Source organism: Bactrocera dorsalis, chromosome 2, assembly GCF_023373825.1.
Source record: "Bactrocera dorsalis isolate Fly_Bdor chromosome 2, ASM2337382v1, whole genome shotgun sequence".
NCBI lineage: Eukaryota > Metazoa > Arthropoda > Insecta > Diptera > Tephritidae > Bactrocera > Bactrocera dorsalis.
The window spans coordinates 77,878,069-77,895,551 of NC_064304.1; the positions used below are offsets into that span (position 1 = coordinate 77,878,069).

General features: G+C 37.8%; 2 protein-coding genes across 13 annotated transcripts in view; both read right to left on the reverse strand.

Annotated features, from left to right (window-relative positions):
• Positions 1-8,417, reverse strand: part of LOC105229221 (mothers against decapentaplegic homolog 6) — an 87,218-nt gene extending 78,801 nt beyond the window's left edge. For 4 of the 12 annotated variants that reach the window (XM_049450047.1, XM_049450039.1, XM_049450046.1 and 1 more), the window contains exon 1: positions 979-1,215. The gene's annotated coding sequence lies outside the window, so the exon portion shown is untranslated. Of the gene's footprint in view, positions 1-978; positions 1,216-4,265; positions 4,526-8,178 lie in introns of those variants that run through there. The other 8 variants (XM_049450032.1, XM_049450040.1, XM_049450038.1 and 5 more) reach the window with 5 other exon arrangements.
• Positions 8,418-16,190: 7,773 nt separating this feature from the next.
• LOC125776630 (myosin-13-like) overlaps positions 16,191-17,483 on the reverse strand; it is a 113,946-nt gene continuing 112,653 nt past the window's right edge. Inside the window, exon 2 of the mRNA XM_049450070.1 lies at positions 16,191-17,472. Within this exon, the coding sequence (XP_049306027.1) occupies positions 16,402-17,472 (1,071 nt within the window). The 3' untranslated portion in view covers positions 16,191-16,401. The remainder of the gene's footprint in view (positions 17,473-17,483) is intronic.

The window sequence follows — 17,483 nt, forward strand, 5'->3', positions numbered from 1 at the left end:
ATACATATGTACATATACAAATATTTAGGAAATCCCACACATCCTTTGGGCATACATACATACATACATACTTATGTATTTATATTCAAAGATTATTTACTGTGTTCCATTAGAACAACTCATTTTAAGGACAGCGTAGCGTTTAAAAACGATATTGAAAACGTATTTACTAAAACATGTTTATTTTCATAAATAAGGTACGAATAATACTTTCAGGTTAATTATTAATTAATTAGAATGTGGTTTTTCCATTTGTTGAATATGTATGGGAAAGGACAAACATTGCGACTCGAGGGCATTAAAAATTTAGTGAAAACGGGAAATTCGTACAGAAAAATATTTACTTGAATTTTTCAAAAAAAAAAAAAAAACAATAGGTAAAAAAACCATTTATTTCATTAAAACAACTTAAATGTAATTGGAAAATTGGAGTTGATCCATCAATCTTCCTGAAAGTACATACAACAAAATATTAATAATTAAATACTACCTCCATTGATTGAAAACTGGTTTATTTCTATTGACTTTCAACAAAATATTGAGCAAATTACAAATAAAAACAATTGAATGAGAATTGGCTTCACTTCCTTATTTTTCACATTTTAAAATCGTACTATTATAAAAAAATGCAAATAGAATAAAAAAATTTGCCAAATCTAGTAAAAACTAAAAAATACCGATTTTTAAATACGTTCCCCAAAAGTTTTCTTACATATTTAATTGCCCAGCTGTACACCAGAAGTTCGAAAATCTCTATATTAGTTACGATATAGTATACAATATAACCAGTCTTTCCATGCATATGGATTTTTTCTTATTTAAATTAAATAAACAAAAAAGAAAAAACGTTAACTTCGGTGCAACCCTTCACAGGTGCATTTCTGTTAGTAACTACATATGTGTCCAGTTTGTATGGAAGCTATGTATGTGCTATATTATTTCCGATCTGAACAATTTTTTCGGAGATTATGTTATTACCTTAAGCAGTAATCCATGCCAAATTTCGTGAATTTTCTTGTCAAATGTGATAGTTTTCCATACAGGAACTTGATTTCGATCGTTCAGTGTGTTTGAAGCTATATGCTATAGTTAACCGATCTGAACAATTTCTTCGGAAATTACATTGTTGCTTTAGAAAATACTCTATACCAAATTTCGTGAAAATATCTTGTCAAATTCGGTCCGATATCAGCAGTTCCGACAAATGAGCAGCTTCTGGAAGAGAAATGACGTTTGCTAAATTTCAAAACGATATCTTAAAAAATGAGGGACTAGTTCGTATACATATATACAGACCGACAGACGGACATGGTTAAATCGACTCAGCTCAACATACTGATAATTTATATATTATATGTACTTTATAGGGTCTCCGAAGCTTCTTTCTGGGTGTTACAAACTTCATGACAAACTTAATATACCCTGTTCAGGGTATAATAAGTAATATTATGTAATAATATTACGGAATGAAATAATAAAATACCGCCATCGCAGAAAAAAGTACTACGCGAAAGTACTTTAGTCTCGGCCAGGATTTTGTTTGTAGAGCGAGGCCGAAGGTCGCCAATTTTATAATATGTTAGTGTTAATAATTAATTATAATATTCCGTCGTTTTCCAATAGATGTCTCTAGGGTCAAGCACTGGTCGATTAAATCGTTTTATATCGATCTTGGACATTTGTGTCAACATTAACCCAACAAAACATTTGTAGAGATCTGTTTGCATCCCAAACTTATTCTTAACTGAAAATGTCATTTTTTGAGCCGAATTCTCGACATTTGCCGGAAATTTTGCTTTTCTTTTTTAATTCCAAGAAAAGTGCGGCTGAGGACCCGTCCACGCTTTACTGAGGCTTACACATACATAGATAATATTGTACTATTACTCTACTACTACTACTCTATATGATTTCTATTAGGTATTAAAAAAATATAGAATTTTTGTAAAGCAACTTGTGTTAGTTTACAAAAAAATGGATCATAAAGCATTTCGTGTGTCAATTAAGCATTGCTTTTTGAGGGAATAAGGGAAAACACTTTTGGACCGTTTTTATACAATAAAACCTTAAATTTACAAAAAAAACGGGGAAGTTGTAGACCTAATATTATTTAATAGTCCTGAAAATATTTTTAAATTTCACCCAATTTAGTTAGTAGTACTCAGTTCTAGGTTAAATTTTTTTTTATAGTTAATAAAGAAAAAGAATCACGCGAAGGTACAAACAAAGAAAACACTTTAATTGAAAAATCCAGGTTTTTTGGTTTTTAAGATGTGGCAAAACTGGTTTTCCTCGTAACTGTAAACACTCTAACCTTTTCAGCCATGAATTTGATAAGTGATTTTTAAATTAACAAATTTAGCTGAAAAATAAAGACAAAATAAAAGTGAAATGTGAACTTATTTCAATGTTTAGAGTGTATAAGTTAACACATTACCCTGCTAGTCGGCCCACTGTAGCGTTCTTAGAACTATGCCACGCCAGCCAGTAAGCACAGGAATATTCTGCGTCAGCATTTTCCCATCAACTGGCAAATTCTTCGCTACTACAACATCAGCGCAGTAGCAGCGATTCACCTGTTGTCTAAACGACAACAATAACAGCAGTTGCAGTTAAACAACAACAACAGCATCAGGGGCAGTAGCAGCAGAAATTGCCTAAATTGTACCAAGAGTAGGGAAATCATTCAGTGCTCCTTTTTTAAGTTTTAGTTTTAATCCGGACTTTATCAACAGCACATAGTGCTGAACATATAGTTCGTACTATAAAAGTCGTAAGCCAGACTTGAACAACAGCCTATAGTGCTGAATAAAATTTTTTTGATTAGAAAAGTTTAACTGAAAATTAATTTCAAAAAACCCTGGACAACAGCACATAGAGCTGAGAATTAATTTATATTAAAATAAATAAAGAGACAAATGTGAAAAAATTTAGTGAAACATAGAGAAATACCAGGTATTATTAGTGGAAATTTTTGAATTTTTAACCGAAAATATTTTTAAAAATATCTCTTTAATAGATATCTCAATTTTTACTAAAATTACAGCTTGAACAGACGGGCAGACAGACGGTCATTCGGGATTCAACACATCCTAGAACATTTATAGATTTATATATTACCCTATATCTATCTCGCTTATTTTAGGTAATACGTACCACCGTTAGGTGAACAAAACTATTATACCACTACGGATCCAGAAATAGTTTTTAGGAAGGTAAATAAAAAATTTCCAAAGCAAAACGATGTGGGTCAAGTTTTGAGAATCTTTCGAGAATTTCTTCTCCAGTGACTTCAATGTCAATCAATCTATTTTGAAGCATGTTCGTCCACAAGTCCCCCATTTCCCTCCCTCTGAATCCGTCATCAAGAAAAATATGAAGAAATCTTCATACAGCTACCACAAAAATTAAAAAAAAAATTGCGAGTATATTGTTTTCTGAATCTTAGGGTATCAATAGTAGCTTGTAGAGGCCGTGACATTGAAGTCACTAAACTTTTAGTTACGACCCAAGATCGGGTAAAAACAGTTTTTAGGGTTTCATGGCTGCTTATGTAATATTTGAATATTTACTTTAATACATTTTAGAATAGGCGTCCCCGGGTTTCGGAGTTAAAACGCGTTTTTTCGAAAAGAAGATATTTTTCCAGATTAAAAAAATATATGTATATACATATATGTTTGTATGTAGAGCTGAGTTTAGAATAGCATCCCCCGATTAAATACGTGTATAGTGTAAGTAAAAAGATACTTATTGAAAAATGTGTGCAATTTAAGTTAAACATAGTGAAATAGCGAGTATTACCTTCACAAATTTTTGAACTTTAAATCCAAATATCTCGAAAACCATAAGTCTGAGATATATGTATGGGTATATGTGTATACATGTTTTAATACTGAGATGTTTCTCTATCCATCCGAACCATCAAATCGCGGCGCCAAAAGAATCGTAATATTACAATTTTCTTGATCTGGAGGACTTCCTCTATCCGTACATACCCATTTTAAAGCTTAGTATCCAGCTCTCAAGAAATGTAAAAACTTCATATAAAAAAACACTTAAGAAATGGTTAAGAAAAGTTCCTGCGGTAAATTTTATTGTGCTAGTATGCAGCTCTAAAGAAGTTTAATATGTACTAATTTATAATACATTTTTTCAATAAAATGCGTATTTGGCAATCCTGGGTTTCCGAAGAAACAATTAATCAACAATAGTTTCTTAAATGCATCCTAAATTAGTCAAACTTTGAAATGTATAAAACTTACCAATCATCAACAACATTTTTTAAATCGCAATGAACATATTTATGTTATTACACGCGCACATATTACACACAAAGTTTATTTTCTTTATTTATTCTCTCTTGCACTTCTAATGTGAATCATTCACAATGCGTAACCAGCTGTCAAAATTACTTGAAGAAATAATGTATTTTTTTCTTGAGCAATTGAGAGCTGGATACCTATCTTAACCACGAAATCGGGTGATGCTATTGTAAAATTTGCCCGTATATATGTGCTTATATCTGTACATATGTATATAAAAAAGTTAAAAATATAAATGTAACAGTATAAATCGAAGAAACTTAAAACAGTTGAATCTTTTAACTTTAAATGTAATAATATCAAAAACCGTAAGTCAGCGGAAACTATATCTCCCAATCTAGAGAACGTTTTAATGCCTGCAGATAATATTGTAAACCATCTTGCTTTGTTTTCCTTAGAATATCTAATTTTGATGATGCAAATTACGTACGCATCTACACACACATGAGTTTTTCCATAATTTCGAGGACATTTTTATTAATTTTATTTCGGTCGTTTAAAACTAAAAACACTTGTTTTAAACTTTATTTACTGGCATTCTTGCGCTTTAATCTTCAAACTTCACACATGTACTTTGTATATAGATGTAAATAAATATACTTATATATTATGAGCGTATAGTATGTATACAAAACTTGTTCCTCAGTATGTACAATGAAACGGATATATAAATAAATACATATACAGCTATGGACACATAAATGGCACATTTTTTATATCTTCTTTCTTGTGTTACAGTATCTTAAATGTTTTTAATAAATAACAAATATAAACCCCAAAAATAAGGTTTTTTTGGCTTCAATAACAGTACAAAATTAAGTTGCAACTCATTGCTAAAAAAATAATCATCAAAACGCGAAAACTTTGGTATAATGAGCTGGACATATAAATGGCACAACCTAAAAAATGTATTTTTATAAATTTTGTTCGCTATTATTGTTAATATTTTGTGCTGTAACCTTTATTTTTAATGACTGCTTCACACCTGCGACCCATACTTTCTACGATATTCTGACACTTAGCTTTAGGTATAGCGTAACAAGTTTTTTTAACAGCAGACCAGAGATCTTCCATATTTTTATAATTAACCTTTGCAATTTCAGTCTTCACTTCATTCAATAGGTTTTCAATTGGATTTAAATCAAGGCTTTGCGCTGGCCAATCCAAAATATCCATCCCCTCTGCAGGAAACCAATTTTTAACTAGCTTCGAGGCGTGTTTGGGATCGCTGCCTTACACAAATGTCCATTTAATTGGCATAGACTCAAAAGCATATGGTTCCATAGGGTTTTTAAAAATATGCAAGTACAAAAACTTGTCCATTTTTTTCATTGATTCTTACGAGCGAACATGGTGTAGGCCAAGAAAATAACCCTCAAACCATATTTCCGCAACCATGACTGTACGTAGGATTATATTCTTGGCACTTAGGACAATGTACAAATATTCTGTTCCTTTTTTTCGTCACTCTACAATACATTTTTCCAAAAAATTAAGCTTTTCTCTTGATGAGCTTTGGCAAAGAAAGGTGATAAGTCTAGAGGATATTTCTAAGCCCAATGATTGGAATATCAGCTGTGAACTGCCGTAATAATTTAAATGGATAATTTTTGGCGATTCTTACTATAACTCCGTCAGTACTCGCATCCGTTTTACGTGGTCTTGGCTTCCGAATCCTGCGTTTGACCAATTCTTGGTAATTGTCCATACATAATTTGATTACGTTTCACACTTTTTTAAGAGAAATTTCCATTAGTTTAGCAATTTCGGCCAATTTTGCCTTTTTTGTACATGTTTCAAATTGTCCCGCTTTCTTATATTGTAGTATGCTTCCGGATTTCTTTCACTGAAATACTTTTAATATTTTTTTTTCAACAACACAAAAAACGAGTACTACTTCTGCGAAGTAATTTATGCCATTTATGTGTCCACTCAAAATGAGCAGTAATTACGCATAATTGATAACGGTAAACAAAAAACAAAACATAACGAAATATTTGGGCAGTACAGTACATCTTTAGGGTTGGGTTTAGTTAAGTATCTCATTTTCGCTGCTTATTTCTCTTAAATGCGTGCACGGATTTTTTTAAATTTATATAGCACGGATAGCCAATGAATTAAACTTTTATTTAAATGTAAATTTATTGTTAAATGTTAATTTGTTTTTTAGATATAAGTAAGCAAAAAACGCACATTTTCACATCTTCTCAAAAAATGGCTCTCTTCTTTTGAAGTTTTTGTTGCACTGCTTGCGAAAAATTTAACCAATTTAACACACACACATTCTTTGAAATATATTTAATTGAATTAATGATAAATTATGAATTTTAAGTTGCAATTTTATGTACAATTTAATAAATAAAACAGCTTTCAATTACGTCTTATACTGTTCCTTGAAATGTAAGCAAAATTACTGAATATGAACTGTCAAACGACGAAGAAAATAAGCACAAAAGGAAGATAGTAATAACCCAACGAATCAAAATGGTAGGCCTTATATACTGCGGCGGTTGTTTCAATGTAATATATTATACTAAAAATATAACGAAAATTTGGAATAAAAAATCGCGCGCCAAATTTTCGCCTGCGGCGCTTGTTTCGATGTAATATACTGAAAATATAATGAAAATTTGGAATAAAAAATCGCGCGATTTTTTATTCCAAATTTTCGCCTGCGGCGCTTGTTTCAATGTAGTATATTATGCTGAAAATATATTCAAAATTTGAAAAAAAAAGATCGCGCGATGAAAACCCAATTTTATTATTTAGGGGGTCTTGTATAAATGGTTGGTTGGGTTATCTCGGTACTTCAACTACATGTATGCATTATTACCGATGCATATACAATTTTTAATTTTCAGTGTTTTTATTATTTAAATAAAGTGGATTTCCATTTTAATTCTTTGAAATAATAAAAATAATAAACATAGAGTCACTCTATGCGTAAAAATACACAAATTTTATAATAATTAGTGAAAATTGTATGGAAAAACTACGATTTTACACCATTTTCAGGAGGCTGCCCTAGAGCCCCCCGTGGTCCTAGGGGGGGAAGGGTGCTATTATTCAAAAGTTCCATTCATTACCTTTCAAATGAGGGGGGTATCAAGCCCCCATCCCCCTCCCCCTTTGCGCAAAACCTCTTCAAAATGGGATACTTAACTAAATATTCCCCCATCTTTAGTACAACAGCACCAAATTGAATGGAAAATTTTTACATTTTAAACAACTTTAACTTAAACAATTTTAGCATTTATATAAAATGAAACTTTGTGCCATTTATGTGTCCATAGCTGTATCTATGTATGTACATATGTATGAGTAACTGGTGTTGTAAATGTGTGGCCGTACGTATCTACATAAATATGAATTTGGCCCCCAAAACAAGTCTGGTAGCGCCACAACCAAAAACAAATAAAATATTTTAAAATTTTTTTACGAATTATTCTTTCTTGAAAACATGTGAAATGCAAAATAAATTGCTCTCTTAAGTATGCCGATATGTATGTATATACATCAGTATATACTTGCCAAAAAATACATATAAATAATTTAGAAATAAGAGAATACAGAAATGAACAGTAAGCTTGTATGTATGGATAAGCTGATGAGAACAGCCGCAAATAACAAACATGTACGTGCATACATATGTATGTATGTATGTTTAAAGATGCACACATAAGCATATTTTTTAGCTCTATTAATAAGTATAGATATTTAAGTATGTACATGTAAGTACTTATATTCGACAGAGATTGTATATTTTTCACATCTTTTTTTGTTTTATTGATTGGACTTGATTTGCGTAGATTTAATCAATAATATATGTATCCAAACTTATGTTTATACAAACATCACACAAGTTGACTGCTCGTGAAACACATACTTCACACACGACACCGTTATTCTTTCAAATTTTATTTCATCACATGTGTATGTACATACATACGGATTTAAAAAAAATAATAATTAATTTTCGCACATCACATTTTCACCAAATAAAAAGTGTAAACCCGAAGAAACAAAAAACTTGGTAGTTCAAATTCACTTGACGACGTCTTATATCAACCAACAGATAGCAGCTACTAAAAGTTTAGTTCTTTCGAAAATTCTCTTAAACCTATACTCATAAGCGCGAGTGTATGCATGTGTGTGGATAAGCATTGGTACCCGGTGTACTTGTGCAAAGATAGATGGAGATGAGAATGTATTGGTCACATTTCCAATTTGATTTTATGACCAGTGCTGCCGGACTAAAAGTTTTTATCCAAAACAGCAAAAAGTGTTTCCGAAAAATTTTGAATGAAATATCAATCTGACAAATGGCATTATGAGTTATTATTATGCTGACCACCTGTACGTAAATGACACGTACAGTACGTAAATTTGGAGCCATGTACCGTGTACCGAAGCTTTAGCGAAAATCACGAAAATGTACGTAAATTGAAACGGAAAATATTGATGTACGTAATTTGCGTTAAAACAACAAAAAATTGCTATACAATTGTGTCCCACCCGTGACGATGGAATGAATACCCCTAATGCAAATTAAGCTTTAACTATGTTAAACTCGCCATTATGGCAACGCCGTTTGTGGAATGCTTTTATTGTATTTGTTCGTGTTAAAGAGAAATTACATATGTTAAAGCTCTTCTTATTTACATTTATTCATGTATTTTCTACCAACAATTTGTGGAACTTATGCTGACAGGTGATATTGTGGAAGCGACGCTATTGTGTGTGTACGTTGTATTATTTTTTAAAAATGTCGCGAAAACGTGGAGTAAATATATTTCACGAAAAATTGCGTGAAGAATTTTCGTTTATTAAGAAAGCGAAGGCCGAAAGTGATGTCCTTTGCGAAGTGTGCAACACGGGTTTTAGTATTATGCATAGTGGTCGCCGAGATATTGAGTCGCATATTAAATCAAAAAATCACCAAAATGCATTGCACGCTGCCACGTCCAGCCACACACTCAATAGATATTTAAAAAGTTCTACTTTGGCCGGAACAGATGCCCATATCGCGGCGTGTGAAGGCGTTTGGGCATTTCATGTGATAAGTTCTAATCACAGTTTTCGCTCGGCCAATTGCGCTTCCAAAATCATTCGGAGTTGTTTCGCAATGTCCAAATTTTCTTGTGCGCGAACGAAATGCGAAGCCATCGCAACCGGAGTGTTCGCACCGTTCGTATTGCAAGAGCTCCAGAAAGACTTAAATGACTGCCATTTCTTCACTATATTGACGGACGCCTCTAATCATGGCAGCACAAAAATGTTTCCGATATTAGTTCGCTTCTTTTCGGAAAAGGATGGCGTCAAAGTGAAAATTATAGACTTGGTAGATGCACATGGAGAAAGTTCCGAAATAATTGTAAATTTGCTGAATAGCGCTATGAACAAATTGAACATAAATAAGAAACTAGTTGCGTTTTGTGGAGATAACGCGTCGTGTAATTTTGGCAACGTTAATCGAACCGGCACAAATAATGTGTTCTACAAACTGAAGCAGGTTTATCCTGGATTGATTGGCGTTGGATGTGCAGCGCATATTGTTCACAATACTGTTACGAATTTACTGCTTGCTAGTTTACTTTGTTAGGTTCGTATCTCTGGATTGACAAATAAAATCAACACTGTTTAATTTAATTCAACAACTCTTTATTTCACAACTCGTCTACACTATAGCAGTTTACTCTTAGCACTGATTGATTACGTTGGCGCTGCCACGGCTTATATAGCCACGCACTTCTCGCTGATGCCGACGTGTCCTTCTAGAATATCGCGTCTGGAAATTACCAGAACATACGGCTATACGGCGCCAGACGCAAGCAGACAGTCGCGGCGCCAGACTCAGCAATTGTTTACCTAGACAAGCAGACAGTGCGGCGCCAGATGTCTATTGTTTCGACAAGCAGACAGCCGTGGCGCCAGATGTCTACAACAAGACAAATGCTATTCCATATACCTACAGCTATTGTTCATAATCAGGGATGCATATAGTAATACAAATACAACTTAATACTACTTTTGTAACACTGCCCTCCACTAAAGCCTAATCGTCCCGATTAGGCACAAATCCTCTTGAACCAAATGGGGCGAGCCTCTCCAAATGTACTACTTTCATTTTACATCGTGCTTTTCCATTTCTTTGTATGCGGTATACCACGTCATTAAGTCGTTTCATCACCATATAGGGTCCTTCCCAGGCTGTCTGCAGTTTCGGGGACAAGCCTTTCTTTCGAAGTGGATTGTACAACAGGACCAGATCACCTTCTTCAAAACCTTTTGAATTTGCCGCTTGATCGAACCGGTCCTTCATCTTATTGCTCATCAGATGCGTATGCTGTCTTACCATTAGATGCAATTCATTCATTTCTTCCTTTAAGGCAGAACAATAATCTCCATCATTTCTTACAGCTGTAGGATTCGTTCCAAACTTAAGATCAGCAGGGAGTCGCAGATCAGATCCGAAAATAATCTTTGCTGGCGTGTAACCAGTTGTCTCGTGCTTCGCTGAACGATACGCCAGCAGGAACATCTGGATGCACTTGTCCCAATTCCGTTGATCTTTATCAACGATTTTCCGCAGATGTTCTTCGAGCGTTCGGTTGAATCTCTCTACCATCCCATCTGATTGTGGGTGTAACGCTGTTGTCCGTGTCTTGTGGATGCCCAATAATGTACAGACCTCTTGGAGAATGGAAGATTCGAAATTCCTGCCTTGATCTGAGTGTAATTCGACGGGCACTCCGAACCTTGTTATCCAATTTTCTACAAACGCTTCGGCTACTGTCTTCGCTTCCTGGTTTGGTAAGGCATATACTTCTGGCCATTTACTGAAATAGTCCATGACAACCAGTAGATATTTGTTTCCGGCCGTACTGGTTGGGAACGGACCTGCAACATCCATTGCGACTCGTTCAAATGGTGATCCCACGTTGTACTGTTGCAGCCTACCGCGACTTTTGGCTTTAGGACCTTTAGCTGCCATGCACTCTACGCAATTACTTATCCATTCTGCTATGGAATCTCGACAACCGATCCAGTAGAACCGTTGTTTAATCTTCTCTATAGTTTTTGTAATCCCAAGGTGCCCTCCACTAGGTCCATTGTGATATTCTTTCAATACTTTCGGGATCATGGACTTCGGTACTATGATCAGCAGACGAGATGTTTGCCATCTTCGCTTTCCCAGGTACGATGAAGGTATCCATTAACGAGGTTTATGCTGTTCCATTGGGCCCAATATGCTTTTGCAGTTGGACTCTCGCTACTTATTTGTTCCTTTGGTGGTCGTACCCCATTTTCTTTGGCCATTACCAGCTTTGCAAGATCAGGGTCCTCCAGCTGATTGATTCTGATGCGGTGAGGAGTCCAATCATCTTCAGGTTCTATATTCAGTAATCGCACGTCGATTATACCTTCTTTTCCTTCTGATTTGGAGCAATGTTTACATTCCAGTGGACAAGGGCGACGTGATAATGCATCCGCATTTTTGTGGTGAATCCCCTTTCGATGTTCCGTTTCGAAGTCGTAATTCTGTAATCTTTCGATCCATCGTGCAATTTGGCCTTCCGGATTCTTAAACTGTAATAACCATTTTAATGCTGCATGATCAGTCCTCAGCAAGAATCGTTGTCCATACAAATACTTGTGGAAATGTTTTACACATTCCACCACAGCTAGTAGTTCTTTTCGCGTCACACAGTAGTTTTTCTCTGGTTTCCCGAGTACTCTGCTGTAATACCCAATTACTCTTTCTTTTCCGTCGATGAGCTGAGACAGGACACCTCCAATTCCATAAGCGCTCGCATCTGTATCCAGGATGAATTTCTTTCCAGGTATTGGATAAGCTAACATCGGTGCCGTACAAAGTAGTTCTTTCAGCTGCTCAAACGCTTTTTCTTGTTCCAACTGCCATACAAACGGGCGATTCTTCTTTGTTAAATCATGTAAACTTCTAGCCACGTTCGCAAATCCAGGTACAAAACGGCGGTAATACGTGCATAAGCCGAGGAAGCTGCGGAGTTCATGTATGTTGGTGGGTTGAGGCCAATCTTTAACTGCTTTTATTTTTCCCTCCTCGTTGTGAATCCCCTCAGTTGACACTTTATGTCCGAGATATGTGACCTGCTTCTTCCATAATGAACACTTTTTGGGATTCAAGCGTAATCCGGCTGATGCTATTCGCTGAAAGACTTCCTCTAGATTTTTCAGATGATCATCAAAACTTTTTCCCATGATGATAATGTCATCAAGATACACCAAACATGACTTCCAGTTGAGTCCTTTTAACACATGTTCCATCAGTCGCTCGAACGTTGCAGGCGCATTCTTCTTCTTCTTAATTGGCGTAGACACCGCTTACGCGATTATAGCCGAGTTAACAACCGCGCGCCAGTCGTTTCTTCTTTTCGCTACGTGGCGCCAATTGGATATTCCAAGCGAAGCCAGGTCCTTCTCCACTTGGTCCTTCCAACGGAGTGGAGGTCTTCCTCTTCCTCTGCTTCCCCCGGCGGGTACTGCGTCGAATACTTTCAGAGCTGGAGTGTTTTCATCCATCCGGACAACATGACCTAGCCAGCGTAGCCGCTGTCTTTTAATTCGCTGAACTATGTCAATGTCGTCGTATATCTCGTACAGCTCATCGTTCCATCGAATGCGATATTCGCCGTGGCCAACGCGCAAAGGACCATAAATCTTTCGCAGAATTTTTCTCTCGAAAACTCGCAGCGTCGACTCATCCGCTGTTGACATCGTCCAAGCCTCTGCACCATATAGCAGGACGGGGATTATGAGAGACTTATAGAGTTTGGTTTTTGTCTGTCGAGAGAGGACTTTGCTTCTCAATTGCCTACTCAGTCCGAAGTAGCACCTGTTGGCAAGAGTTATCCTGCGTTGGATTTCTAGGCTGACATTGGTGGTGTTTACGCTGGTTCCAAGATAGACGAAATTATCTACAACTTCAAAGTTATGACTGTCAACAGTGACGTGAGTGCCAAGTCGCGAGTGCGACGACTGTTTGTTTGATGACAGGAGATATTTCGTCTTGCCCTCGTTCACTGCCAGACCCATTCGTTTTGCTTCCTTGTCCAGTCTGGAGAAAGCAGAACTAACGGCGCGGGTGTTGAGGCCGATGATATCAATATCATCGGCATACGCCAGCAGCTGTACACTCTTATAGAAGATTGTACCCGCTCGATTAAGTTCTGCAGCTCGAACTATTTTCTCCAGCAGCAGATTGAAAAAGTCGCACGATAGGGAGTCGCCTTGTCTGAAACCTCGTTTGGTATCGAACGGCTCGGAGAGGTTCATCCCGATCCTGACGGAGCTTCTGGTGCCGCTCAACGTCAGTTTACACAGCCGTATCAGTTTTGCGGGGATACCAAATTCAGACATCGCGGCATAAAGGCAGCCCCTTTTCGTGCTGTCGAAAGCAGCTTTGAAATCGACGAAGAGGTGGTGTGTGTCGATTCTCCTTTCACGGGTCTTTTCCAAGATTTGGCGCATGGTGAATATCTGGTCAGTTGTTGATTTGCCAGGTCTAAAGCCACACTGATAAGGTCCAATCAGTTCGTTGACGGTGGGCTTTAATCTTTCACACAATACGCTCGATAGAACCTTATATGCGATGTTGAGGAGGCTAATCCCACGGTAGTTGGCGCAGATTGTGGGGTCTCCTTTTTTATGGATTGGGCATAGCACACTTAAATTCCAGTCGTTGGGCATGCTTTCGTCCGACCATATTTTACAAAGAAGCTGATGCATGCTCCTTATCAGTTCTTCGCCGCCGTGTTTGAATAGCTCGGCCGGCAATCCATCGGCCCCTGCCGCTTTGTTGTTCTTCAGGCGGGTGATTGCTATTCGAACTTCTTCATGGTCGGGTAATGGAACGTCTGCTCCATCGTCATCGATTGGGGAATCGGGTTCGCCTTCTCCCGGTGTTGTGCTTTCACTGCCATTCAGCAGGCTAGAGAAGTGTTCCCTCCATAATTTAAGTATGCTCTGGGCATCGGTAACTAGATCACCTTTGGGGGTTCTACAAGAGTATGCTCCGGTCTTGAAACCTTCTGTAAGCCGCCGCATCTTTTCGTAGAATTTTCGAGCATTACCCCTGTCGGCCAGCTTATCGAGCTGTTCATACTCACGCATTTCGGCCTCTTTCTTCTTCTGTCTGCAAATGCGTCTCGCTTCCTTCTTCAACTCTCGGTATCTATCCCATCCCGCACGTGTTGTGGTCGATCGTAACGTTGCGAGGTAGGCAGCCTGTTTTCTCTCCGCTGCGACACGGCACTCCTCGTCGTACCAGCTGTTCTTTTTCACTTTCCGAAAACCAATGGTTTCGGTTGCAGCTGTACGTAAGGAGTTTGAAATGCCGTCCCACAGTTCCCTTATACCGAATTGTTGATGAGTGCTCTCAGAGAGCAGGAGTGCAAGCCGAGTAGAAAAACGTTCGGCTGTCTGTTGTGATTGCAGCTTCTCGACGTCGAACCTTCCTTGTGTTTGTTGGCGTGCGTTTTTTGCTGCACAGAGGCGGGTGCGAATTTTGGCTGCAACAATATAGTGGTCCGAGTCGATGTTAGGACCTCGGAGCGCACGCACATCTAAAACACTGGAGACGTGTCTTCCGTCTATCACAACATGATCGATCTGGTTGGTGGTTTTTCGATCCGGAGACAGCCAGGTAGCTTGATGTATCTTCTTATGCTGGAATCTAGTACTACAGATAACCATATTTCGGGCCCCGGCGAAGTCGGCGCATTACATAACCCAAATGGCATCACAGAGAATTCCCATAACCCGTCGCCCATACTGAAAGCGGTCTTTTCACGGTCACGTTCATCAATCTCGACTTGCCAATATCCACTTTGTAGATCTAATGTAGAAAACCATTTCGCTCCAGACAAGGTGTCTAATGTATCGTCGATTCTCGGTAGAGGATAACTGTCTTTCTTTGTGACATCATTCAACTTCCTATAATCTACGCAGAAACGGGTGCTACCATCTTTTTTTTTAACTAAGACGATAGGTGAGCTCCATGGACTTATTGAAGGTTCGATTACGCCGTTTTTGTGCATGTCTTCAATAATTTTGTTAGCATCTTCACGTTTTGCTAGTGGAACCCTACGCGGAGCTTGCCGGATTGGTTTAGCGTCTCCGGTATTTATGCGATGTTTGACAATGCTCGTTCTTCCTGTGTTGTTTCCTGCGTTTGCAAATATGGATGCGTATTTTTCTAATAGTTTTTCTGCTTTTAATTTTTCATTTCCATGCACCTCATTCAGCAAATTGTTTAGGAGTGTAGGACTTATCTGCTGTGGCTCAATAGTATGCTTCTGTTCTGACCGTTCGCATCGTGCTATTGCACTTATATTCTGGCACTGTCCAATTACTGCTCCTTTCTTCAGCCTTATAGGCGTGTTGAATTCATTCACTACTCTGACCGGAATGGTGGCGTCTTCTCTAATTTTCACAAGCGTTCTTCCTACCAATATGGGTGTATCTATTTTTGTTGGTTCCACAATCCACAATTCTTCAGTCCCACCTCCTCCATTCACTTTAGCCCATACAATCGCCTCAGATTTTGGTGGAATACTCTGATTATCATCAAAAATCACCCTCTTACTTTCAACGTTGGTCACATATCCGGTGTTTATAGGCATCTCCATGTTCTGGCAAAACAGCATTTGCTTGTTTAAATCCAAAGTAACCCCGTGATCAATCATGAAATCTACTCCCATTATAATTTCATCCGTGATTTCTGCTACGATGAAGGTGTGATTAACTTCCAGGGTACCAATCATTACTTCGCAAAACACTTTTCCCGCGACAGCTGCTTCCTCTCCGGTGGCCGTTCGAAGCTTGCAACCGACTAATGGTTCAACCGTTCCTCTTACTACATCCGGTCGGATAATTGAATGTGTGGCACCAGTATCCACAGTAAGCGTTGACAGTCGTCCATTTACGATGCCGTTGATAGTAAGATTGTTGTCATGGCGACCTATTTGTGATATCGAGATGGCGGGGCAAATAGTTGTGGGAACCAGCTCACGCCCCTTTGAACTGTTCCGTTTTAGTTTAACGACTTGTGAGATGTGGATGCTCCGTCCTCGTTATCAGTTGGTTGTTTCCGTTTTGATGGGTTTACTTTTATATTGCAATTTCGGGCAAAGTGACCCGCTTTTCCACAGTTGAAACATCTTCCTGTTGTATTTACTCGCGGTGCAGCAATTGTCTTCAGAGTCTTCAATATTTCTTCCATCAGCGCCGGTTGTTCCATTTCAACCCTTTGTACTTTGTGTGCTGGTTTACTTAGTAGAGAAGCTGTTTCCTGTGTGAGGGCGTGCGAGACCGTTTCAGCAAACGTTCTTTTTGGCATTGCATATGTGGCGCGTTTGGTGTCCACATCACGAATTCCATTTATGAAACATTGAATTTTTACCCTCTCAATGTAATCCACAGGTGCATCTGCATTTGCCAAATGAGCCAGTCGTTCTATTTCAGTTGCGAACTCTTGCAATGACTCGTTCATCTTCTGACCCCTATTTTGCAGTTCGATCTGGTATATTTGTTTCCGGTGCTCACTACCATATCGTCTTTCTATCGCACTCATCAATGCCTCATAGTTGTCCCGTTCACAGTCTGGAATAGTCTGAAGGATTTCTGCCGCAGGTCCTTTCAATGATACAAACAAGGACGCTACTTTGTCCGCTGCATTCCAGTTATTGGCCATTGCTGTCTTTTCAAACTGAAGTTTGAAAATTTGAAATGGAATACTTCCATCGAATGTGGGTGCCTTCAATCTTTGATTATTTGTTGATGGTGCAGGGCCATGCAGTTGCAGTTCTCGCACACGATTACTTAATTGAAGAACTTCTGCTTTTAAATTTTCTTCGTCATTTTTTAAAGTGCTTAATTCGTCTTCAAATTTTGAAAATTTCTCTTGCACTTGTTTTTGTAGTTGTGTAGTATTTTCCGTAATCTGCTGTACCAAACGATGTTGTTGTGTAAGGCGAGACTCTAACTGTGATGTATTTTCAGCTATTTGCTGTGCCAGACGATTTTCGGTTTGCACTGCATTGTCTGCTATTTGTGATGTATTTTCAGCTATTTGCTGTGCCAGACGATTTTCTGTTTGCACTGCCTTTTCTGCAT